The 26,653-nt window shown below is 38.2% G+C and overlaps 1 protein-coding gene across 8 annotated transcripts in view; it reads left to right on the forward strand.

The window, feature by feature from the left end:
- Window positions 1–26,653, forward strand: part of THSD7B (thrombospondin type 1 domain containing 7B) — a 1,583,202-nt gene that overhangs the window by 1,530,083 nt on the left and 26,466 nt on the right. For all 8 annotated transcript variants that reach the window (XM_045033714.1, XM_045033716.1, XM_045033715.1 and 5 more), the window contains 3 exons: window positions 8,947–9,088; window positions 11,085–11,200; window positions 13,356–13,473. In XM_045033714.1, coding sequence (XP_044889649.1) covers window positions 8,947–9,088; window positions 11,085–11,200; window positions 13,356–13,473 — 376 coding nt within the window. The remainder of the gene's footprint in view (window positions 1–8,946; window positions 9,089–11,084; window positions 11,201–13,355; window positions 13,474–26,653) is intronic.

Consider the following 26,653-nt stretch of genomic DNA (forward strand, 5'->3'; position numbering starts at 1 on the left):
GGCAAGGGGAAGGACAGAGAGTTTGAAGATAAGGGTTTGTTTGCCCTCAGTTCACATAGCAGTTGTCCCCTAGGGATCCTCTAGGTGGTATATAGTTACTTATGACTTCGTGTTTTATTTATATTTTTTTTCACAAGCACTTCCTAAATATCAGTGTGCCAGTGCCATTTATAATTCTGCTATTGAAAAAAAAATTCCAAATAATTTCAAATTTACAGAAAATTCACACCATCAGGTTTTAAGTTTGCCTCATATACTTTATCTTTCCCTGCCTCATACACACAGACATGCACCTCTTTCCCTCTCCACATGAACACACATATATACATATATGTGAAAAAATAATGGTGTGTGTGTGTGTGTATTTATACGGTCTTTTTTGTGAACCATTTGAGCATGTGTTGAAGGCAACATGCCCTTTATTCCCTTACTATTGGCCATTCAGTATGTGTTTCCTAAGCATAAGGATATTCTCTAACATAATCACAGCATAGTTAACAAATTCAGGAAATTTATCATCGGCAGTACTTGCAACTAATCTTTTGGCCATATTCCCAAATTCTCAATGGTCCCAGTAATTCCTTTTCTAGCATTTATAGCCCTTTGATTACAGGATCCAGACCATAAGCATTTACTGATTCTATCCCTTTGGTCTCTTCAGTCTCTTTCTTTCATGACTTGGACGTTTTTGAAGAATGTAGGCCTTTATTTTGGGCTCTGTTTGGTCATTCTTTCTTCATTCCCAAGCCCCAATAATAATATGAACACGGTATACCATTTACAATATATAAATAGTGATTGGATGGGACATACATCATTCATTTGTTACAAGGCCTCTGATTGGATTATAAATTTGTACCTTCACAACTCCTTAGTGTCATAAAATACCAAGCAGAAGGACTACGTGGGGATGTCCCGGACTATTATAAAATCTTTACCCAAACATCTTAGCTAAGCAAAAATCCCCAGATATTTATGTGTCATCCCAACTTCCTCCTCGCATTAGGGCAGTAAAGCTTTACCAGGAACGTTATTTCATGTTGATGATATGATAGCTTTTGCCCCTGCTCTTGTCAGTTTCATTACACTGAGACATGTGGCCCTCCTCTTTCCAATTAACTCTCTAAATACGATGAGTCAGTCCCTAGCCTATGAGCATCTTTTATGAACTGTGGTCTCCTCAAAGGCTGGCAGTAAGTCTTGTTCACTGCCCCATCCCTACATTGACTCCCCCACACCTCAGACTGTGACTTACTTTGCTTTTGGCTTAGTTTATAAAGTTCCTTGTGTCTGTTGTCTCTCTCTCTTTTTCCATTTCTAATGACTACTGTACATACTAAATGCTTTCCAGGTTAAAATAAATGGCAGTCACAATAACCACAGTCACTAAACAACTCTCTTAGACATTGTTGTACCCACTGTCCCCACCTCAACCTACTCCACAAGTACCACTACTTTACAGTAGCAGAACAGTTGAAGATACTGAAGAGTAAATTAGCCCTCTCCTGGCTTGAGCACCTACTATGTTGTTACATTCTGTGGATTTTAATTTCATCATCTGTAAAAATAAGGATATTAAAATACACCTAGATCGGTAGCAGGTTGAAAGGCTTTTTGAGCTAATCCTCATGGAATGTCTACCACAGTGCTAGGCATGTGTTTATACTCTAAAATGTTACCTGTTGCTATTGGGGGTTTTAGGCATCCAGATTATGGTTCGGTCTCTACTCTTATTACCCTTTTAATATCTCAAAGGACAAACAAAAGCTATAGAGGTTATTCTCCTATACATAGGATTGTATGTCTTGTTCGACCCCTCAATTGTGGGGTAAAGTACAGAGAGAAACAGAACCCATCACTGTAGGGCCCAGGAATCCAACTTCTGCCCCTTCTGACTGACTAGTAACTTTAGTTTACGGTATTTTCATTTCTGATCAGTTTTGCTATTATGTCATAGTAAACATTCCTTTTTGCATGCAATTTTTTAGCTGTGCAAAATACATTAATAAGAGTTCACTGCACTTGCAAAATCCACAGCTCTAATAATTCAGAAAGCTTACATTCATTAATCTCATTAAACTCATTAAGTGTCCCAAAGCCACTTCAGTGGTAGAGGTTAGAAATACATGCGATTATTTCATTTATTTTGAAAATGAAAAACTTCAGGGGTTCATACTGATGAACTATAGGAGTTCATTTAAATTCTCCATTAAATATATATCTCCTTTTTTCTATTCTGAGAATCCACTTTTTCAAGGACATTGGCAATAAAAGAAAAGTATATCGTAATTACACATTTGCTTTGATCCATGTAACAGAAAACATTCCCAGAATAACAATATTCCAGCTACCAACACAAGTAGTTTAAAATGTTCATTTTTTTTCAAAGGTTCTTCTCATTTGTTTTTACGTTTGAATTTTATCTATATCTTATAAATTTTACATGTAAAGTTGACTCACCACAAGTCTTTAAATTAATGTCATCTCAGCCCTTTTGGTTGTCTAAACTTCAGTGTCCCCTAAATTCCTAAGTTACGACTCCTGGAAACACTATTCCTTGAGTTCTTGCATGTTGTTAACAGTTTATGCATTGTCTTTTAATTTAAAATCAGCTTTGCTGAATCTAAAATCCTTGAATCATTTTTGTGTGTTTCTTTGTTTTCTTTGTGCATCTTTCAAATAGCTGGTATGTTTTCCTGTCAAAAAGTCTCATGACCAGTTTGATTTTATTTCCTTTATAAACCATCTGGTAGTCTTGTCCAGATACTCATAGAATATTTCCTTCTTTTTCTTTAAAGCTTAATACTTTTACCAGGATATGTCTCAGTATTAGTTATTCTGAGATACCTTTTCAATAAGTAGTTGAGTCTTTTTTTTTTAAGTTTTTTTTGAATCTTCTTCAGTTCTGCTTTGTTGTTTAGGTTTTCTTCTTCATAAAATCTTATATGCATGTGGCATCTGTATTGCCTCGCTTTTCTAATTGCTAGTTTTTCTCAAATTATTTTATCTCTTGTTCTTTTATCTCTATGTTCTTTTATCTCATTTTTCTCCACTTTTTTTTCTTGGACAAAAAAAATGATAATTTTTTTAATGTTTATTTATTTTTGAGAGAGAGAGAGCACAAGCAGGGGAGGGGCAGAGAGAAAGAGAGCAAGAGAGACAGAATCCAAAGCAGGCACCAGGCTCCAAACTGTCAGCACAGAGCCCCACGTGGGGCTCGAACTATGAGATCATGACCTGAGCCAAAGTTGGATGTTTAATCAATTAAGCCGATCAGGTGTCCCAAAATGGTATTTTTTTATTCTTGTATTTCTCCTAGTTTCATCTTCATTTCTGAAAATGCTTTTTCTTTTGTTTCTATTTACTGAGTTCTGTCACTAAAGGTCTGTGTCTAATTCTTATTTATGTTGTTCTTTCATATCTGTGCCAGTTTTGAAATTCTTATTTGTTTCCTTTGAAGTAGTAGTTTGCATGCATGTTTGTTTTTCATGCATGTCTTTCTACTGTACTTTCTTATCTATGGGGACACTATTTTGACCTTTATTACCTTTTTTTCATAATACTGTTGTTTGGGATTTGAATTTGATCATTTTCTTTGCTTATTTTTTTGTGTGTGAAATCAAGTTTTGTGAACTTTTGGGGGGGGAGTGTATTTGAGGATTGCTTTTTTCTAATTTCATTTTCATGGTCCAGGGCACGTTCATTCTTTCCCTCTTTTGTTTTTAGTGTTCGGAACTACAGCAACTTACTATGTGAGATTTACTGGATCCTGTTTCCTTCCCTCTTTGTTTATTGGTCCTTTCTTTTCCTTTATTGGTAGTTTCCCTATTTTGCTCCCTTAGGAAACTCTTCTCATCCACTTCTCTTCAGTGCAGGGAACTATTTTGGAAGGGTGTTTTGGCTTGTTAATACATCAATGCCCAAAATCTCTCCATGAACCCCTTTCTAGCCACCTGCTTCTGGAATGTACAAAATCCTACTATGCTCAGGTTTAGTTTTCCATTTTGGTGTTCTTGTGTATGGCAGATGCCTCATTGTACCTTTTGCTTTCCCCTATTGGATGCTGATGTCACACAGGTCCTATAACTTCAGTCACTGGTCCCCATATGTTCATAGTTTGTTTATGGAGATAACTCATCACTTAATTTCGTATTAATCACATCACATAATTCATCACATAATTTCATTTTCCCATATGTCTCTGTCTTTGCTCTTCTTGCACTGGAATATCCAAAGATTTTTTTTCACTTCTGTAACCATCTTCTCAGAATCTTTGGGAATATTTTTAAGCATGAGAGGCATAAATAACAATTCTTCAGGCCCAGATTTTTCTCCTGTAGAGGTCTTCTCGACCTTTGAGAATCAGAGTTTATTTTTTTTTAATTCCAGTATAATTAACATACAGTGTTATATCAGTTTCAAGTGTATAATATAGTGATTCAACAATTCTATACATTACTCTGTGCTCATCACAAAAACAAAAACAAAATTAAGCTACTGGGACTATACCAAAGTAAAAAGCTTTTGCACAGTGAAGGAAACCATCAATAAAACAAAAAGATGACCTACTAAAGAGGGAAGATATTTGCAAACAATATATCTGATAAGGGTTAATATTCAAAATATATAAGGGACTTATACAATTCAACACCAAAAAAAAAAAAAATACAATTTAAAAATGGGCAGAAGACCTAAACATTTTTCCAAAGAACACATACAAATGGCCAAAAGACACACAAAAATGCTCAACATCACTAATCATCAGGGAAATGCAAATCAAAGTCACAATGTAGTATCACTTCACACCTGCAGAAGGGCTGAAATCAAAAACACAAACAAATGTTGGTGAGGACGTGGGGAAAGAGGATCAGGATTTAATTTCATTAAAAATCTCCTTACAAAGCATTGCAGGGGTATTTTGCGAATTGTTTTACCCCATTTTTCCAAATAAGAAAACTTAAGTTAAAAGCATTATATATCCAGTTCTGCCTCATGAGAGAGATGGAAAGAAACAGCAGAGCTACTGTCAGTAGGGCTAATCAACAAAATGAGGGAGAAACCATCTCACAATAATCAGATAAAGCCTGTACCAGAATAAAAACGTTCATTTTTCTGTCTCTGGTGGGAGTTGACAAGGCTAGACTTTGCTCCTGCTCATCTCCACATAAGAAATATACTGAGTTACTTAAGTTTACAAGTACCTGGATTTAAGTGAAGTTTTTTCAAATTGTGTTTGTTAATAATTAAGTGTTGGATGCCTACGTAGCTCAATCAGTTAAGCGTCTTGACTCCTGATTTTGGCTCTGGTCATGGTGTCACGCTTCCTGAGTTCAAGCCCTGTGTTGCTCTGCTCTGACAGTAGGAGCCTGCTTGGGATCATCTCTCTCCCTCTATCTCTTTCCTTCCCTGCTCACACTGTCTCTCTCTCAAAAAAAAAATAATTAATAAACTTAAAAAATAATTAGGTGTTAGAAAAATATCAAATTATACATTTTTATCTGGATTTCTTTAAAATACCTGAATTAATGGTCATCCTTTATGTGGTGAATCAAAACTCATTTACTGATATGTTTTATTAATGAGAGATGCTATTATTTTAGGAAATGTCAACTAGATTTTCTGGAAAATGTATGATAATTAGAAGATTACATTCTCTTCTTATCAGATATGCAAATCTTTGTGGAATCCTTACATTCAGGAAATATGATCATAGTCCAGTTTGTCTTCTAATGGCAGCTTACAAATACCCAGTATTATTGCCCAGGAAGAACCAAAGTATCCTATACAACAAATATTTATTATTTACCTTCTTTATTCCAGCCATAGAAAAAGCTTTTCAGTGTCCAAGAAAATTAAGATATGGACTCTTTTCAAATAGTCCATGGGAAAGAATGCACACACATTGATACATGTACATATACAGTGGAAATGTTTAAAAAATGAGATTATTCCATTTTTATGGGCGCAAGGGAGTCATTGGTGGCTCTCCCATAGGATATCTGATTTAATTTTGACAGATGAATACAAATATTCAGGTCAGGCCCAAGGGTAAAGGCCCTATTACTAGAGAGAACAAAAGGTGGGAAAGCACAATGTCATAAGGAAGTATTGAACTTTAAGATAAGTGCTGGTTTTCAAAGGTAATAAGTTAGAAAATCCAGTCTCATAAAGGGGGCTTATTTACTAGAGACTAACTGGTTCTTACTGGTCATCTTTTTCCCTAGCAAGTAAACTTTAGCTATATAACCTTGATCTTTACAATAAAACTGGCCCAAAGTTGACTTTGGGTTAGTTATCCACACATCCCTTTCTCAACTTCGTTTAGGAAACCAACAATATGTCATTGCATAAATACTCTAGAGGAGAGGAGATTCAGGTTTGTATTTGAGGAGTCTTGGTCCAATAAAGAAATCATCCAGACATAAGCCTCCTTTACCATTCTTTTTTTCTGAGCCCTACTTCCAGCTCCCTTGTGACTAAGTCATTATTTCATAACCTTCCTATAAATAGCTAATAGAAAGAAATAAGGAGAGAACACTAACGTACCTATCACTTCTTAGCAGTGCCAGGGCAGTTTTTCTTTTTAAGTGGAACATAAAAATATTGCCTAAGGTTAGGTTGGATTGTGTTTGTGGATTCCCCTCACCCATACCTTCCCCGTTGTCTGTTTCTATGGATAGAGAATTAGTAGGAGAGTTAGACGCAGCGTTGGTTTTCAATATATTAATTTCTAGAAAGTAATTACGGAAGAGTACATGATTATGAATTATGGGTTAGGCTTAACTGAATATTTCAAAACCACATCCCACCTAACTAAAGATTGATACACTGTGAGCTCTGAGGGAGAAAATTCTTAAATATCATCAAATTACACCATGCCCCGATCCACTTTTCTCACCCAAGTTTAAATAAGCAAAGATCTATCGTACATAAGTAAATTGTTCAAGGTGACATAATTTGTGTGTGTGTTATTATCTCGTTTGCTTTATTTGATGGTGTAGACTAAACAGGTACATAAGTTCTAACACTTATTCATTTGGTTCCAACATTGATTTTTTTAGAAGGTAGAAAATCGGTAAAACACAAATCAGGGGTATCTACCTAGATACCTTCATTTTTCTTTCATTGACAAATCATTTAACTTCTTATTCCTTCTTATGAGAACAAACAATCAAATTAATTGGTGAACTAGTAATAAATTATTGGTAAACATTTATCATGGGATTCACTTGCTGATAATTAAGTATAATTACCTGGTTTTGATGGCCCTTCTTTATCATTTAGAGATAATTCGATATAATTAAAATGTAAAATTAGTTTAAAAGTATTGACAGATCATCCAACTAGAAAGTTACATGGATAAAAAAGTGTGTTTCAATGGCTCCAAACATTTAAAATTAGAAGAAAGGTGGGGTGCCTGGGGGGCTCAGTCAGTTAAGTATCTGACTTTGGCTCAGGTCATGATCTCATAGCTTGTGAATTACAGCCCTGCATCGGGCTCTGTGTTGACAGCTCAGAGCCTGGAGCCTGCTTCGGATTCTGTGTTTCCCTCTCTCTCTCCCCTCCCTCCCCCCGCCCACTCGTGCTCTCTCAAAAATAAACCTTAAAAAAAATTAAAAATAAGTAAAAATAAAATTTTGTATCATTTTTCTGCATAGTTCAGTGTAATCCAACCTTATCATTTTGATTAATAGCCAAGATTCAGTTTATAGGTTGTGTTCTTGCTATAATATCTGAAAAAGTAAAAGGAATAAAAATAATTAAAATATCCAATATAGAAATGATGATTTGGTAACCTTAATTCAGAGACTTTTATTTCTCTTATGGTTTAGGCATCTATGTGCCTCTTCAGATTTGGGGGTTTGAATTGTGTTGTTGTGACCATATTTAATGGTATTTATTGAACAAGATTTTTAGAGATTGATATGGGAAGTAGAAACCATAATGTATCATGGCTTCAAGCAGTTTATAAAGAAAGGAAGGAGCCAAGGGAATAAAGAAATCATGGCATTATTATAAGGGCAGGTATAGTGTAGAAGTATATGTGTATGTATATATGTTCAGAAACAAATCCTATAGAGTAATTCCTGAGCATGGGGGGAAATTTGCTCAGGGAGGAGGAAAATAATTTATCTTTATTGAAAAGTATCAATGATGAAGCCTCGATTAGTGTTCTGAAGGGAAAGGATAGGATTTTAGACAGTTGAAAGATGATTCCAGTAGGTGGAACTTGAAGGTTCACCATGGCTAGAAAAGTTGGATGAAATGTGACAGGCGGATTTACTGACTCAAGGTCATTATATGACTTGAGGCTGTAAGAGGACCCATGGGCAAAGTGATATTTGCAGGAGGTCACATTTTTACACTCATTTTGTTTAAAGGGCAGTATGACGTGTAGTGGCTCATCCCCTGTGGATCAGACAGCCTCCCAAATATGAGGGAAGTTCTGGTGTATTGGCAATCTTGATTTTATAATTCTCTGTATATACCTGTTCCAGGGTCTTAACAATTATTTTCTCATTAAGATTTTCTGCATGGTTATTTCTGTTGGGCTATCTGAGGGCACGGGGACATTGTCTTCCTTTTCTCATCCATTGAAACATTCAAGAATGCATTTTATCTCTTGCTATGTGGCAGGCTATTTGAGTACAGAGTGTGTTTAATTGAAGAAAATAGTCTCTATGTGCCTAATTCCACGTGGAAGACAGAAATGTAGCCTTCACCATAACCTAGAAAAGGAGTTGTCAGGTGCAAAAAACCAAACAAAATACCAATTTATAGTGAATTACAAAATAGTTTTATTTTCTCAGTATTATATTTAACACTCTCAGTTGTCTCTTCCCTGTAGTTGTTACACAAGTGCTTACATGTACACAGATAACCATACATGATTTGCCACCTAACTATGGGTCCATTCTAACTCTGTCTGCTCTTTGATTTTCACAGTCCTGTGATCCCCACTCAACACAGAGAAGAACCCGCCACCTGCTAAGGCCCTCACTGAATTCAAGGTCATGTGCTGAAGACTCGCAAGTGCGGCCTTGCCTCCTCAATGAAAATTGCTTCCAGTTCCAGTACAATCTAACAGGTACGGTTGAAACCCACAGCCATTCTATTTTCCCTGAACATTGACTAATGGGAGAATGTGTGTGTGTGTGTGTGTGTGTGTGTGTGTGTCTTCATTCTTGGGATTCAGGACTGACAGTAGAATGTGAGAGTGTATTGCACGCAAGGCCGAGGCTTTGACGTTTCCAGTGTCCCTTCACAGAAAGAAATGCCCGCACTTGGCATGTAGCTTCAGCAAGGCCACCTGGAATCTCCAAATGCCGAGATGCTTCAAAAGACTTGGCAAAGTTTCAGAAAAGAGCTGAATTAAGCCATGATAACCACAATAACAAAAATACACAGCAGGGGATAATTTACCACTTAGGGAAGAACGTAGTCATGCTGTCATAGAATTTAGCTCTTTCATGGCCTTTTTTATTTCAAGAAATTCAAGCTTGTGGTGTACTTGCTCAATGGGTCTCAATAGGATAAATTGTACTTCTGAGTGGACAGGGATACTTTAGAGGCACTGGGAATCCCTCCGCCTCATTTTTCAGCCACTGCTCAGGATTCTCCTGTGTCTCATACCACAGACTGTTTAGTTACATTGATTTGCTGCCTGCCATTCCCAAAAGGAGCAGACATGCAAAATGCCACAAAATGTGGAACCATGTTAAGTCTCGGCACTGAATTCAGTACTGACAGCCAAACCACCACAGGCCTGCTGAGGCAAAGTAATAGTCTCTTCTGAAACAAATTCCCCACTGAGGTCATGGTGGCACTATGATATTTCTCACATAGAAAACTTCATAATGAATTCTGGGGGGTGGGGTGGGGCAGCCTGATTGTCTTTATTGGTGAAAGATGACTTAATGTATTTGCCCTCTTTCTTTAGTTAAAGGTGCTTCAGATCCTTGATTTTTATAGTAATTTTTCAGAAATAAGTGAAATTTGCTTTACTGGAAGAGAGAGCATGTCTTTAAAATACTGATTTTACTATGCATTGGTTTACTATTCCCGTTAAACTCATACGTAGGTCATTTATCAAATATGGGAAGTGTCCTTAATGAGGTTCTTGATGTATATCATCAAAGACCATTCTTTCTAATCACACCAAAAGTAAGAGTTGGTTTTTGTTTTTGTTTTTGTTTTTTTTAAGAATCAGATTAATTATGGCATAATTTATTCAGACTCCCAGTTGTCTAGTTTGCAATGCAACTATCCAGATCTTTAAAACCTTCTCTCCTGGGGGCACCTGGGTGGCTCAGTCGGTTGAGCATCTGACTTCGGCTCAGGTCATGATCTCACAGTTTGTGGGCTCGAGCCCTGCATTGCGTTCTGTGCTGACAGCTCAGCACCTGGAGTTTGCTTCGGATTCTGTGTCTCCCCCTCTCTCTGCCCCTCCGCTGCTCACACTCTGCCTCTCTCTCTCAAAAGTAATTAAAAAAAAATTAAATAAATGAATGAATGAATAAATAAAACCTTCTCTCCTGAGACAATAATTTGAAAAAAAATTAGATTTTCTGTAACATTCATGTAGTTCTGAGGTACCTCTCTTTCCTTTCTCAGGCAAGTGTCTTAAGACACTTAAGCTCCACTGTACCAACTTTACCAAATGGTTTAGATGACTGGATTTGTTCCTTGAAAATAGTTTCGGGTTACACTAAGCAATAGCATCATCTCTGGGTTCCTTTTGTATCAGTTATCCCCCAGCAAACAGATGATTTGAAACTAGTTTTCCTTTACCATCCTTGTTGGTGTCTTTCCTTTCCTCTTCAGCACAACAGTGACACGGTCTCCAACAAACCATCTGTCTTTTTACTTTTAGAAAGCACACTTAGGAAGGTAACTCACTTTGATTTGGTTGTTTACTTGTTTTGCAGTAAAAGAATTGCATGGCTTTTTAAAGCCACCTGGAAGTTATTTGGGGATTATGTATATGCTATCCTGCCTCACCAATGCAAATAATCAAAGGTTTGTTGTATTTTGCTCACATGACCATAATTCTGAAACTCAGTGTGGTGATCCTATACCTGTAGAGTGGAGCACATGCCAGCTGAATGAAAATGCCACCTGCGGACAAGGTATCAGGACCCGCCTTCTGAGCTGTGTACGCAGCGATGGCAAGCCAGTTGGCATGGACCAGTGTGAGCAGGTAATTGGTTTGTATTTGTATCTCACGCTAGGGGCTTTGGCTTTTTTGTTGGTTTTGGTTTTGGTTTGGTTTGTTGTTGTTGTTGTTTTTTGTTTGTTTGTTTGTAATATTAGTCTACCGTCTTGACGCTTGGTATAAATGACAAACTCTGATTCCTTCTCGCCAAACTAGGGCTCAGTTGTAACTGGTGTAGCACAGTTATACCTCACTAGTTTGAACTTAGTCAAAATGACCAGGAGAGGTTATTTTGCACTGACTGAGGAAATGGGTTGATTAAACAATTATTTGTATTACTTCCAGAACTTATATAGATGTACATGCTAACAAACTATTCATATCAGGTGACTATGATATTTAGATATGATTCTGTATTAGGCAGGTGATTCATTTGCATGTATGATAAACACTGTGCCTTGCACATAAGACGAACACTGACACTTGCTATTAGAATATACTCCTAATTTGCTTAGCAAAGCCTTGCTAGATAAATAGCACAGTTGTACTTTTCTTCTCAATCTAAGTTAAAATGCCTCCCTACAAAGTGCCAGTTAGTGAGTTCTGAATTTTTGTAATGTTACTGTTGCTTTTTTTTCCTGTGATGAACTGTATAGTTTGGACAAACGCTGTAGTCAAAGCTGTTCCAAGTAAGTTGCATTTCCTCCCCAATGTCAAAGTGAAAATCACTATGGGGACAGTTTAATAGAAATAAGAATGACCATATGCTGTCACACTAGAAGAATCACCAACATAGTTTTTAGAATTGAAAATTCCAAACTTTGGAAATTGAAAACACAGGGTCAGTGAACTCATATTTCCACAGGAGCTTCCCTCACAAATTGGCTAATGAAAATTGGTACCATTTCTCCTAAGATAGGTGGAGTCCACAAGTGAAATTAGAATCAAAACCAAACTTTGCTCACCTGTCATCCTATCAAGTATTAAAACATGGCTCTCTTAACTAACAGTATAGCCATAGACACACAACCACTTTGAGACCAGGCCATCTGATGAACATCCCATTTGGTGAAACTGTAAAACTGGCCAATATGGGGCAAAGTTCTGTCCACCATGTGTCAGCGATTTATTTTAACATTTCATTGAATCTGCCTCTGTAGAAGTCTGCAGGAAAAATAAATGGCCAATCTGCAGCAACTCCAAATAAGTTGAAAATGTTACATTTGGCATGTGTAATAATTTTTTTCTTTTGATACAAAGTAAGATATGAACTATTCATTAATAGAAAAATCAGTTTCCAAATACTGTAAGTTAAATATTTAAAGAATATTAAAGAAGTCCCAAACTATTAACCTATCTGGAATATCCATACATCTCAAATGGATCATAGATCCTATATGGTAATTTCTCTTTTGCCCATGCAGCACGTAATCATGCTAAAATCATTAATTTTAATTTGGTGTGGACATTGCTAACATTTAACATGTGTTCAATGTCAGAGTTTTCCTAAATAAGCACATGGTGTATGATTTCTGTAGTGGAATTTTTCATTATTCTTTCAGTGTCTCTTAGATGATTTATTCTCTCACTAAGATCTCTTCTAGCTTGGCCATTTCAAAAAGCAATAGATTTTGCCTAGATGCTGGTTTCAGAGACGACAAGAGAGAAATAAACCAAAGCACCAACTTTTCCCATGATTAAGAGTATGGTTATGTTTTCAACCTAATTGATCTTTTTAATGAGCATAGTTGTTGATTTTGTTTTTATCCTTATTATTTTTTTAGCCTAGATAGCTGTTAATTTTGAGCTCTCTCTGTGCTGTTGACCCACCCGGAAGTGCAAGGTACCTGAATTTAAATCTGAGGCATCCTCCTGATTCTGTGTTTGCTAAGCAAGGACAGATTTCTGTGGCATCTAACTGCCTACTCTCCCAGAACACTAATTGCAGGTCTATTCTAGAGTTGTGGATCTCATAAAAATAAATTTGGGCCAATATATTTCTCATTTGTGATGTAAGGACAACCATTTTCTGTGACTCCCACCAATTTCTATAAGAGAGGATATTTTTCCCTGCAAAGATGTAGAAAGATTATTATTGTAGCATAAAGGGCATAGAATAGTCTTTCCCATGAAAGGATAGTGATTTATTTTGACAGTGATATGATTCTTCAATAAAATCATACTTTATTTCCATCTACAGCGTAACTTGGAGAAGCCCCAGAGAATGAGCATTCACTGCCTGGTGGAATGTGTAGTCAACTGTCAGCTCTCAGGGTGGACAGCTTGGACAGAATGTTCAAAGACTTGTGGCCATGGAGGTACTTGGTTTCCCTATGTTTGTTTCCAGTAAACAGTTTGGCTTTTAAAAATTTTTTTAAATGTTTTTATTTTTGAGAGAGAGACAGAGCACGAGTAGGGGAGGGACAGAGAGGGAGGGAGACACAGAATCTGAAGCAGGCTCTAGACTCTGAGCTGTCAGCACAGAGCCTGATACCAGGCTCTAACCCATGAACTGCAAGATCATGACCTGAGCCAAAGTTGATGCTCAACCCACTGAGCCACCCAGGCACACCCAGACAGTTTTGTTTTTAAATGTCTTTCTGGGGGTGCCTGGGTGGCTCAGTCAGTTAAGCGTCTGACTCTTAATTTCGGCTCAGGTCATGATCTCATGGTTTGTGAGATTGAGCCCTGCATTGGGCTCTACGCTGACAGTGTGGAGCCTGCTTGGGATTGTCTCTCTGCATCTCTGTCTGCATATCTCTCCCCCGCCCCCACTCTCAAAACAAATAAATAAACTTTAAAAAAAAGGAAAAAATAAATACCTTTCTGTACGCCATAAATTGACAAATGATAATAAGGCATGTTGACCAGTTGGAGGCAACATGAGGCTGACCCAGAGGGAAAGAGATATAGAACTTGGTCTTGTATGAGTCCTTTACTTCTAGGCAGAGGTTGCAAAACTGACTTGGTAACAGTGGCAGACACCAGAGAAGCTGCTAGACCAGTGGGACAGTGTTCGTTCAGAAGGTCATAAGCTCAACCAACCCAAAAAAATGTTGGCCTCCCTGGTTTTTGGAAGAAATATGTACTATGTAAGTATAGCTGACTCCTGTGTTGGGCAAACCCCCAAATCACAATCGCTTAATATCCTGACTGGAGACTAATTTGCCACTCACATAAAAGGAGGTGTTGCTTGCACTTTAAAAAGTCAATCAAGGACACAAGTTGATGGAGAATCTACCACTTTAATACAACCAATATTAGCCAAATGGTGCCATCCAGTTGGCTCTGTGCAGGTTTTTATGAGCCAGTTTGGAAGTAGCACACATCCTTCCATCATCTATATTATACAAAATTTAGTCCCATGTTCCCAGTTCAGTGCAAGATGGTTGAGCAGCAAATGTATTCTCTAGATGGCCAGTTATTCTTAGCAACAGTGTTACGCTATAGAGAAAAAGGTGTATTACATCTGTGGTGAACAGATAGAAATCATGACCACAAGTTCCTAGGATGCCGGTGAGCAAATGATATGCAATGGCAAGGACTGAAGGGCAACTGATACTCAGGAGCTAGACAAACGGCTATATAGAGGGCACACCAGCACTGGGCCAAAGTAGGGACCAAGACATTGTCCATGGAAGAGAGCACAACAAGAGCATAATGGGAAAGCACAGACCTGTGGTTTAGGATAGGACTCTAGTCCTGAAAAAGAATTTTAATTTCTCACAAGGTAAATGTCAGAAAATTAGACTAGGGTCCTAGGGAAAAATCTTGTTGTATGATTAGGCACTAAGCAGAGGAGATGAGGGGAAGAATTGCAAGTTGCAGGAATCATGGAATCAAGATGGGAGGAGGGTACACCAAGACCTGCATCTGACTGTCAAACAGAAATACTTGGGAACAGATTCCTAGAAGTTCTGTGGCTGGCCCACTGGCAGTAGTACATAGGCTAATTTCTGAGCTACTCTGAAATGAGTGCGCTGGCGTTGCCGATAATTCTCTGCCTCAGTTGGGATTGTCTGAGTAACTGTGGCAGGGTGCAGCCTGGAAAAGGGGCTCATCTGTGAACTGAGCTGTCAGATTTTGGAGAGGGTAGAGCAAAAAACAGTAGCTGGGATTTGTATTAGGAAAATGTGACTAAGGAAATTGAAAACTACTTCTGCAAAGAGCATCACTCACAATGAAAACGTGGGAGTCCAAATGCCCAATAATAACATGCCATTTTCCACACAGTTGAGAGCCTGTAAAGAACCTCAGGAAAGCAAATGGCAAATCTTAAACCCAATATTTCAGTGACTGACCTGCTTTTCCTCAAATATTCTGATCAGCTGCATGGTGTAGTTTCCAACTGGGCATCCACTTGAAAGTTGGGTAAATCTAGGTTCAAATTGCAGCTATTTAGGCAGATTACTTAATCTTTCTGAATCTCAGCTTCTTTATAAAATGGAATTTATGCACACTGGAGGTGTTTTTGGTTTGAGAATTAAATGATATGAAGTATATGAACACCTAACACAGTAGTTGACACATAATAGGTGTTTATTTTATGTTAATTTCTGTCTCCATCTTCTTAGCTGCCAAGAGTAGAGAGGGTCATCGGACACTACTTAGGATCTTTTAAGGATTATCGTATAGACTTAGTCACTCTGTCTCCCAATCTCATTTCTCATCCTTTCACCCCATTCAAAATCACATTATGGTCACAGTATAAGTGTATTTTAAAATTGCAAATTTGTGGGGTGCCTGGGTGGCTCAGTCTGTTGAGTGTCCGACTTCAGCTCAGGTCATGATCTCATAGTTCATGGGTTCTAGTCCCATGTCAGGTTCTGTGCTGACAGCTTGGAGCCTGGAGCCTGCTTCGGATTCTGTGTCTCCCCCTCTGTCTCTGCCCCTCCCCTGCTCATGCTCTGTCTCTCTTTCAAAAATAAATAAATATTTTAAAAAAAATTTTTTAATTGCAAATTTGAGGGATGCCTGCATGACTCAGTTCCTTAAGCAGCTGACTCTTGATTTAGGCTCAGGTCATGATCTCAAGGGTTGTGAGATCAAGCCCCACATCAGACTTTGCAATGGGTGTGGAATCTGCTCCTGGGGTGCCTGAGTGGCTCAGTCAGTTAGGTGTCCAACTTCGGCTCAGGTCATGATCTCATAGTCTGTGAGTTCGAGCCCGGCATCGGGCTCTGTGCTAACAGCTCAGAGCCCGGAGCCTGCTTCAGATTCTGGATCTCCCTTTCTCTGCCCCTCCCCCACTCACATGGGTGGGTGGGTCGGTGTGTGTGCACGAGTGCACTTTCTCTCTCTCAAAAAATGCAAATTTCAACAATTGTTTTCCTATTGACTAAAGAGTAATTTATTCATTAAACAAATACCCATGTGCCAGTTCTTGTTCACTGTGCTGGGGATTGCAGCACTGGGGGGAGGTAGATACTTGCCCTCTTCTCATGGAGTTTACAATGCAACTGAGCGACAAGAGACAGTAAACAAGCAAATAGGTAATATTGTATGTTGATGAGTTCGCTGAAGACATACAAATGAGAGATGTTTTTCACATTAATGATGTATTTAGTCAGAACAACTGGTTGCTCCTCTGTCCAGCAGTGACTCAGCCTGGTTATTCTACAGCTATAAGCACTGCAGTCTTGTCCTCATGGGTCTCTGGGAGGGGTGACTCTTATGGTGGTAAAGGGTAGCATGGAAAAGTAGAGAAAGGATGAGGTCCTATATTGCAAGCATGGTCCACAAAGACCTATGGGATCTCACCTGTGCCTGCCTCTCTAGTCCCATCACCCTCCACTGGTGCATAGGCTCTCTATGCTCTAATACAGTATATTTCAGTCACATCCCTGAGTGTGGAGCATCTTACCATCACTGCACTACTGCCTCCTACTACTCTTAACTTGCATGTGTCAAATCACTTGCAATGTCTGCACGTCTGAGGGGCCAAACGCCGTTTGGGTTCTTCATGTGTGAATCCCCTCAGTTCCTATGAGCACAATAGGTCGCACATCAGAGGAATTTCAGTTAATATCTGTCATTGCCCAGGTGGCTCTGGATCATAGAAGAAAGCTGGAAGTGGAAGAGCCTGCAGACTGGATCACAAGCCCAAAGGCAGCCAACCCCCTGCCAGTGGCTGGTTTCCTGGCCCTCTAACTAAATGCATATGTCTTAGGTACATTACCTTAGAACGTATTCAATGCAAAGGAATCAGATCCGTTCATTATTATTTTTGTCTGGCAGTCCTAATTCTGCCACTGTACCAAGTCAGGGAAACATGACAGATCTCCGTGTCGTGCTAATATACTACCTTGACAAATAAGACCCCTATTTGTAAGTTTAGCATTAAAGTATTACTTTAATTTTTCAAGCAGTTCTGTTAGTGCTGTGGACTCCCCAGACCCTGGTTGTCTATTAGGAAGACAAAAACAAACAAATGAAAAACCATTTCCAAATCTGAATCCCACTATTGGAGAATTCTAGGCTATTAGAGTTTGAACTTAAATTCACCTTTTCTAAGCCAGAGAATAATAAACAAAGAGAAACAATCAAAGGTTTCCTAAGGAAGTAATTGTGTGAACTAAGGTACCAGTGGGATTAAGGGAAGGAATGTTAACTACTTGGGAGAAATCAACTTGCATAAAGCACTTGGAAGTCATCTAAATAGTATCCATTGATATTCAATATAGCACTGGTTACAAATCACCACTAGGTAGTTTCTAAAACTCCATTAGCATGACTTCCTGGAAATCCTTTCTTGACCTTTAGATGTCTTGATCTCCTGAATTGTCAGATGTAATAATAATACCTTTAAAAAAATTATTCCATAATCCTGATATCTGTCAAACCCTCCAGTGATCTAAATATGAATGTATTCCATTGTTCCTTTACGTATTCAACAAGGATTTGTAAAGTTTATACCTATTATCCTGGCACTTAACAGCGTCCTCTTTCATTGTCAACAGTGACAATGTGAAAAATAAATTATATGGTGACCATGCTATTTAGATGTCTGTTCTTGAAGGCAGGACTGTAGAAGTGTATTTCTATGATTTACGTATATACTCACTGGATGCTTTCTGAGCTTCAGGCATTCTCCCAAAAGCTGAAGCTACGCTGTGTATGGGACACATAAGATCCCAGGCAAAGACCCCTGACATTCAAAGTCCCACTGAATCCAGTGAAAAACTGGATGGTGATAACAAGACACACAGCAAGTAAACAAGGAAATAAACACAAAAATAACAGATGGTCAGGATGAAACCAGTGATGAAATCAAAACAGATCATGTGATGGAGAATAAGTAGAACAAGTGTTTTGCAAGGGAGTGAGGGATGAGGGAAGAAAGGCCACTGAAGAGCCAATATCTATGTCAAAATTGAATGACAAGGTGCCATAGCTCTTATAACTGGTATTTTCTTTAGTAGGCTGCTCTTCAATTTCACACAAGCATTTTTTGACTACCTGTTATATTCCAGCCTCGATGTCAGGACCCACAAACAAAAACCTAAAAATAAGCATTTTTCTAATTTGTGCCTGATTTCGATCTTAAAAAAATAAATAAATAAATTGATCAGTACAAAGAAGACTAGGATACATGGCCCTTGAATTTTTAAGCACCCACCCTCAGGATGGTGCTGAAACCGCCTTTGTGGTTGCATTATACCCCTCAGCCCCCAAACTTCTCCCTGATTCCACTTAGGGCACCACTGTTCCCTGATCATCACCCACCCCTGCCACAAGCAGAGACTAAGTGTTTCCAAAATGAGAGAATCGTGTATTTAGATCATGCCTTGATCCTCGCACAGCACAGCCTAAGAGCAATAAGCAATAAGCTCTTCTGGAGCTGAAGAGGTTGGAAACTATCATTGAAAAGCATCTGTGCCTTGTCTCTTCTGAGACAGCACACCAGTAGCTGTCTTTTGTTAGCTTCTTTCCTTTTTTCCTACTGGTGGTGGCAATGGGGCACAAGTCACGAGAGGAGATAGTTTATTTAGTCACATTAAAGTGGGCAAGCAAGTTGCATGGGAGTCTGACTCCAGCACCTGTGGCTCTCGGCTGACTGCTTTATAAGAAGTTCACACAGTTGTCTCAGTTTCTGAATTCGCTGGCTGCCAGGCAAATGCTGGTGTGCTAGATGTCCTAGATGCTTCCCCGTGAGCCACACTTCACTGTCAAACCCGCAGAACTACATTGATCTGGGGAGAGATTTTCAAATGAGCTCTTTCTCTCTTTTCCAAGTGTCTGGATTATCTCTTTAATGTACACCTGATGCTTGGCATATACTTTCTAATTGTGTTAAAGATTTCAAGGTCAGAACAGTTCGAATCCAATTTATTTCACCTTAGACAGAGACTGATTCTAAGCTTCCACTAAGGGATCTTTTTAGGTAGATTTCAAAGATCAAAGCTTGTAATAGAATAGCTTAATATTTGGATTAGTCATGTTCTTTGTTGAATTTTCATCAGTTCAGTGGAATGTAGAACTCCCTAAATTTAGCATTTCATGAATTATTTATTATTTAACCAATAACATTCTAAGAGTATTATTAATCTCAAACTGATTTTTTCCTATTTCATATTTTTAATTCAATGTATATGAGTTTATATTTTCTATTTTATGCAATCCAGCCTGACTTTGTATCTCCCAAATGGCATATAATTTTTCTGTCAACTCTTCCCTATAATGAAAAAATAATAATTTTGTGTTAACTCCAAAGTACCACAACTTTGTGATTTCCAGCATTTTTTTTTCTTTTAAGCAAAGGTAAGCTGGTAACCTTCATTTTTAGTATCTGTATAATATGTGATCAGTGTGGTATCCTTGAGCAGACACAGTCCAATTGCTATAACAATTGAAAATTATATCAAGTAATTAGTTCCTATGACAAGAGAATAATAAGCTAAATTATAAAATTATAGAATGCGGAAAACCAAAGACCAGACAAGAAACCAGACGATCTAGGTTTTCAAGTTGGGTCTTCTAATGGCAAGTCAGAGGACTTTGAACTAGTCTTTGCATAACTCATACTATTTATCTGTAAATGGATGAAATGTTAGAACATTTCATTTTTAACATGTATTGTTCAGTGGCACAATTACTGGAGCCAGGAGTGTTTTCGTAACTTTTACAACAGTACTATAAACTTTTTTTTTTTAATTTTTTTTTCAACGTTTATTTATTTTTGGGACAGAGAGAGACAGAGCATGAACGGGGGGAGGGGCAGAGAGAGAGGGAGACACAGAATCGGAAACAGGCTCCAGGCTCCGAGCCATCAGCCCAGAGCCCGACGCGGGGCTCGAACTCACGGACCGCGAGATCGTGACCTGGCTGAAGTCGGACGCTTAACCGACTGCGCCACCCAGGCGCCCGGACAACAGTACTATAAAGGACAGGTATAACTTTACAGGTGAGGTGATAAGCAGCTAAATAATCTGCTCAAGGTCATGCAGCTTATTATGGAGGAAAGATTTGAACCCATGTTCAGGTGTCTCCAAAGCCCCATTTTGCCCCTTTGCCTCTGACACCGTACTTGTAAATGTTCACGTTGTGTATATGGCCCTGTGTTGGGTGCTATATCACTTTATAAAAATTCTCCTAATATATACATATATTTAAAAATAAGCAGAGGAAATGGATCTCAGATTAGAACACAAAGGGCAGGGGTGCCTGGGTGGCTCAGTTGCATAAGCATCTGACTTTGGCTCAGGTCATGATCTCACAGTCTGTGGGTTTGAGCCACATGTTGGGCTCTGTGCTGACAGCTGAGAACCTGAAGCCTGCTTCGGATTCTGCGTCTCCCCTGCTCATGCTCTGTCTCTCAAAAATAAATGAACATTAAAAAAAATTTTAAAGAACACAAAGGGGCAGCAAGGGCTTTAAGAAGTCCCTCTGAATTTTCAGCCTCGTAAATATTGACTGGTTTCATCATCAACATTGTTGCATATTATCTGGTTTGTCTAATTGGAATATAGCTGCAGGGAGCTAATATTACTGACAGGAAATGTGTGACTCTAACAGAGAGTAGCTGCAGGATGGCTAAAATCACTCTCTCTGCCCTTCTCTTCTTGTGTCACATGGGGAACTTCCTATTGGAGTATTTCTGCTGTATGTAAGTTCTTACAGTGGTCCATCAAATTTTGTTAGCTTTTAATGGGACTTAAATGTGATTATTGAGAGTAGAACTAAAGATAGATGGCTAGAACGCATTAACAGAGAAGTCTGGAGCTCTTTATAGCCAAGCAATACCAAAGGTGCCTAATCTTCTATTCTTGGAAAGCCTACTGCAATCCATGATACCATGGTCTTCTCTTGATCTCTAAACCTGTGGTTCTGGCTTAGCATACCTCACTCCCAGATAGATGGTCATGGCTTGGACTAGTCTGCTTTACTGTGAAAATCTTCTGGAATTTATATCTTACCTAAGTTGAGCGTTCTCTAGGATGACAGGTACATGGGTGCCTGAAGCAATTTCCAGATAGGCCAAGCAATCCCTCTGTAGGGGAAACCCTTGCACCATAGCTCTGAATGCAGAACTGTTTATCTTCCATTTATAACAATGCCAAACATAGGCCGAATATCAGTCTTTAAGTTTCAGATGGGGACCAACATTTTTACTCATGTTGTTATACTAGAAAATAACACTGATCCTTTGGGTGCCTGGGTGGCCCAGTTGGTTAAGCATCCAGCTTCAGCTCAGATCATGATCTCACAGCTTGTGAGTTTGAGCCCCACGTCGGGCTCTATGCTCACAGCTCAGAGCCTGGAGCCTGCTTTGGATTCTGTGTCTCCCTGTCTCTCTGCTCCTCTTCTGCTCTCTGTCTCTTCTCTCTCAAAAGTAAGTAAACATTAAAAAAATTTTTAAAAAATAAAGAACCTTGACCCCAAATCCATGTCCACCAGAGTGTATATTTAAAACAATATTTACACTTAAATTTGGATAAAAAAATCTAAGCAATATTTGTTTTCACTTTTTAAGTAGACTTCACACCACCTATGGGGCTTGAACTCACATCCCTGACATCAGGAATCATATGTATTACCAAATGAGCCAACCATATGCCTCTAAGTGATATTTGTTAAGAGAATTAAGTAGTAGATGGCAGTATAAAGAGCCCTATGAAATCAACTGAACATTTTAGACAATGTAGTAAGTTTCCACTGCTTTCAGAAATTTAGTGACAAGTACTCAAAAGCAAATAAAGAGCTATCAGAGTGGAAGGTGTTAATACTATAATTTTAATTACTTTTCACTAAAGGAAAATATGAAATGTATGAACGCAGGTAGCACATTTATTGTAGAGGGTAGGCCTAAGTACACATCTCAGACTTGTCTAAGTGTCCTAACAATTACACTGTAGCACCTGACACCTGATTTGGACCAGATGAGATCCTGGGAAAGCACATGCTTTTGGAATAAAATAGACCTTTGTTCCAATCCTGCTAGCTGCGTGATTTTGAAGAAAAAAAAAGTTTTGTATATATATAACTTCTCTGAGCTTCAACTTATGAACTGAGAGTATTAATAATTGTGTCTGAAACACAGTCTGAGATCGGGATTCTTGTTGAAGTGATTTATTTGAGGGTAGTGGGGAGAACAGGTGTTCTCAGGGCAATGGGAGCAAAGCAAGCAGAATAAGGGAGAAGAATGAAGCAAGAATATTCTATATCATCTCTGTATCAAAGAAGATTGTATTCACTTATGTAATTTAGTCCCTCCCTCCATAATAAAGGATACTTTTGTAATGACAGAAGGTGTTATACAATAAATTATCTTAGCCAGAGACATACGTGATTACTATTAATAGATTGGCATGACCAGCTGTTAATGAGGTTTTTTAGTATCCCCTTTCTTCTTTTTCATTTATTTTGTCATCTGCTAGAATTAGCCACTACTAACCTTAGGTAGCAGGCACCAAAACCTTAAGAATAAATCCACAGGAGGAAATACTTAAAAATGGAAACATTGTACTCAGTACCCTAATTGTTGGGTGCATATCAGAAAGGATGACCATCAACTTGAGATTGGCGACATTGAGCCCCAACCCTGGTCAGCCCCTTGTAGTTACTTGTCAGCTCTGGAAGACCAACCTTGCCAACAATTGTGCATATGCCTTGAAAAGTCAAATCCTATTCAAAAGAAATAATTCCATGGTGGAAATCAAACCACTCTTAATATTCAAATAACATGGCATATACACAAAGTGGCTTTATCTACCACTAATACTGTATTTACACATCTACAGTGCATCAGGGTTTATGGGCATGTTCATATGAATTGCTCATATACTCTAATGAACTATTTAAGGTTAAATAGGTATGTTCTTTATTGCTCTATTATTCTTATATTTCCTTTTCTACTTTCCCCTACATACATACTTTGCACTGTTTGTCTGGGTCATATTCAAACTGTCCAGAGCTGCTATCAAAACCATAATTTTCAGTTAATCCAATGACTATGTATCAGGGACACAGAAGAACTGTTGTTTAAAGTATGCCACTGTAGGGGTGCCTGGGTGGCGCAGTCGGTTAAGCATCCGACTTCAGCCAGGTCACGATCTCGCACTCCGTGAGTTCGAGCCCCACGTCAGGCTCTGGGCTGATGGCTCAGAGCCTGGAGCCTGTTTCCTATTCTGTGTCTCCCTCTCTCTCTGCCTCTCCCCCGTTCATGCTCTCTCTCTGTCCCAAAAATAAATAAACGTTGAAAAAAAAAATTTAAAGTATGCCACTGTAAAGGTACATGGTGGCTGACTCCTCGTATCTGAAAGTATGGTCAGAGAACCATTGCATTTGACTACATTTCCTTTTATGAATATAGAAATTGAGAAATATTTGAATAGTTTTGAGAGCTTTTTACTGCTTTAATTTTCCACATCCACTTTGTCAGTGGAGCCTCAGAGTAAAGTCTGAAGACTGCTGAGTTCAATGGGAGTGTAATCTGGTCTCATATGCTTTAAATCTATATGTAGATTCCAATATAGGCCTCTGCGTGTGTGTGTGTGTGTGTGTGTGCGTGTGTGCGCACGTGCACATGTGTGTGTTACAACTCATATGCCTCCCTGTTTGCTTTTTTTTTCTGGAGTTCTTACCATGTAATTCATTTTCCTTTATTGCAAGTAATTATTGCCAATTTAAGTGTAGGCCCAATCTCACTGTTGCTCTTAATGAGTTCCCAAAATTCCTCAAGGGAGGAGAGGAAAAGGCTTAGAGAGAATTCCTAGCAAACTTACCCTACTGTAATTTGGGTCTTTATTAAATTGAAAACATATTTTATAAGGCAGTGCTTTTCTCTCTTTTATAGCTTGAAGAGTAGATGAACAGAGAGTCCATTTCTATTTCTACATCTCCTTGGTACTACTCATGAAGCATCCTGTCTATAGTTACTATTGAATTCAGGTTCCAAATAGATTCCAAGTCCCATGTCTAATACTATTTAAGAACATAAACCCAAACAAGAGGAGTGCAACAGAGTGTCCAAGAAAATTGCCCCATTTTCAGATTTGAAGCATCAAGATATGCACAGTAGCGACCTTCACTCTTACTCTGAGGGCAGAAGGAATCCAAGCTAGAGTGAAAGGGGTTTAGTGAGTTGGGACCAGGCTGAATCATTAGTAGGAGTTTCATAGTTATATGCATTTCATATCATAATCCCCATAGAATACAGGTAGAAGCAGCCAGGCCCAATTCTAGGAATGGATATGAAATAGGGGTTGTTAAAACAGATGGTTAAAAAAACAAGTTTCAACAACCACCTACTCTATTTTTGATACATTGTTAAGGTGGCTTATATGATATTTTTTGATTGATATAACCAACATGAGATGACTCTAAGGAATCTTCATCATCTCAGTATTTTTCACCTGAATCAGCATAATTGTGATTTCTGAAGGAAGCCAGTCCCTTTATAATATCAAAATATTCATGAATGAACGGACCATTTATTTATGAAGCCATCCTCCAACCAATGACTTTTCTCCACTGATACATGTTGTGTCACTGCATCAGAGTATTCGTTGGTCAGTCTCTAGCTGAAAACAGAGTATGTAGCCAGAACAAAGGGATACAAAATGCAATAGTCCGTACACCAAAGATAAACTGGAGTTCTTGAGAAAATTGGTGAAAAGTGAGGTGAAAGCCAAAGATTATGATGATCAAACTGCAAAAGCCAGTCATGAAACAATGCACCTTTTATAGGGTAATCACCACATTATATAAGAAGTATCAGTAGCTGATTTATCATTTGTCCTCATAATGATTGCAGGGTCGCCATCGTCATCTACACGGTAGTTGACAGTAGATCAAATAAAACTACTTGCATACTTTTCAGTTCCAGAAAAAGTCCCATTTAGACTTTTATTATTTATTAAAAATAATTTGATTCCTATTTAAACAGATGCATTTTTAAGTGGCATTTTCCTCAGCATGAGTTATCCTCAGATAATAAGGACTTTTTGTATATTTTACAGAAGAGGAAATTCATGCTCAGAGGAGTTAAAATACTTCCATGCGCTCACATCATTTACAAGCTGTTAATTTGAGAGAACTGTTTCCAACTGGAGAATTTTGATGCCAAGTCCAGGTTTCTTTTCACCATACATCCACTATTTTAAAATTCTCTTTCTCTTATATACTATATCACATCGTAACTTTAAACATCTTTAATTTGGCCACATTTTCACCCCCCCCCCCACATGAAAATTCACTATCACCAAAACCATTTCTTCAAGAGTTTCATTTTAGGGTTCATTTTGGAACAAACAGTGTTGAGAAATGTTGCTTAATTGAATATTCCATCCATTCTGATGTTTGGAATCCCAGGCAAGTTTAGACTACCACCACTGGAGATGGCAGGCCTCCTTGTTGATACCATCTCTATTCCATGTAGCTAAATTTAATACTTACAACTTCAGGATGTGTGAAAGAGTGCCTTATGTGAGGGGCAATTTCTCTGATTATTTAATTTATACAACCCAAATCCCTGACTTAAAAAAGAAACTTAATGAAAGATATCAAGTACCCACAGAAACCTTTTACACACTCATGCTTTCATTAACAATATTTTTTCTCATTGAACTTTAATACTCGCCATTTAAACATGACAGTATACTTCAAAATGTAGGATTATTATATGCTCTTTGATTTTAAAATGTTCTTGGTAGTAACTGGCACTGTTTGAAAATAGTATTTTTCCATTAGGATAACAAAAGGCAGAGAAATCATACGGCTGTGCTTACAATGAATGGTTTTAAGACTTGATTATTTCAGAAAGTAATAGTATCATTTTTTTTTCTGTTGAATACTTTAGGTCCCCCTGCACACACACATACCTCTATGCCCAGCAAAAGGTATATCACTTTAATAGAAATAAATGAAACGGTTCTAAAGTAATGGCCATCTGCATGTCATCAATTCAAGAACAAATTTGAAATTATTTGGTTAAAATGAAATAGAGCCTCTTTAGCTGTGATAAAGGCAACACTGCATTGTTATTATTCTTACAACGAT

The sequence above is a fragment of the Felis catus genome, chromosome C1 (genome assembly GCF_018350175.1).
Source record: "Felis catus isolate Fca126 chromosome C1, F.catus_Fca126_mat1.0, whole genome shotgun sequence".
NCBI lineage: Eukaryota > Metazoa > Chordata > Mammalia > Carnivora > Felidae > Felis > Felis catus.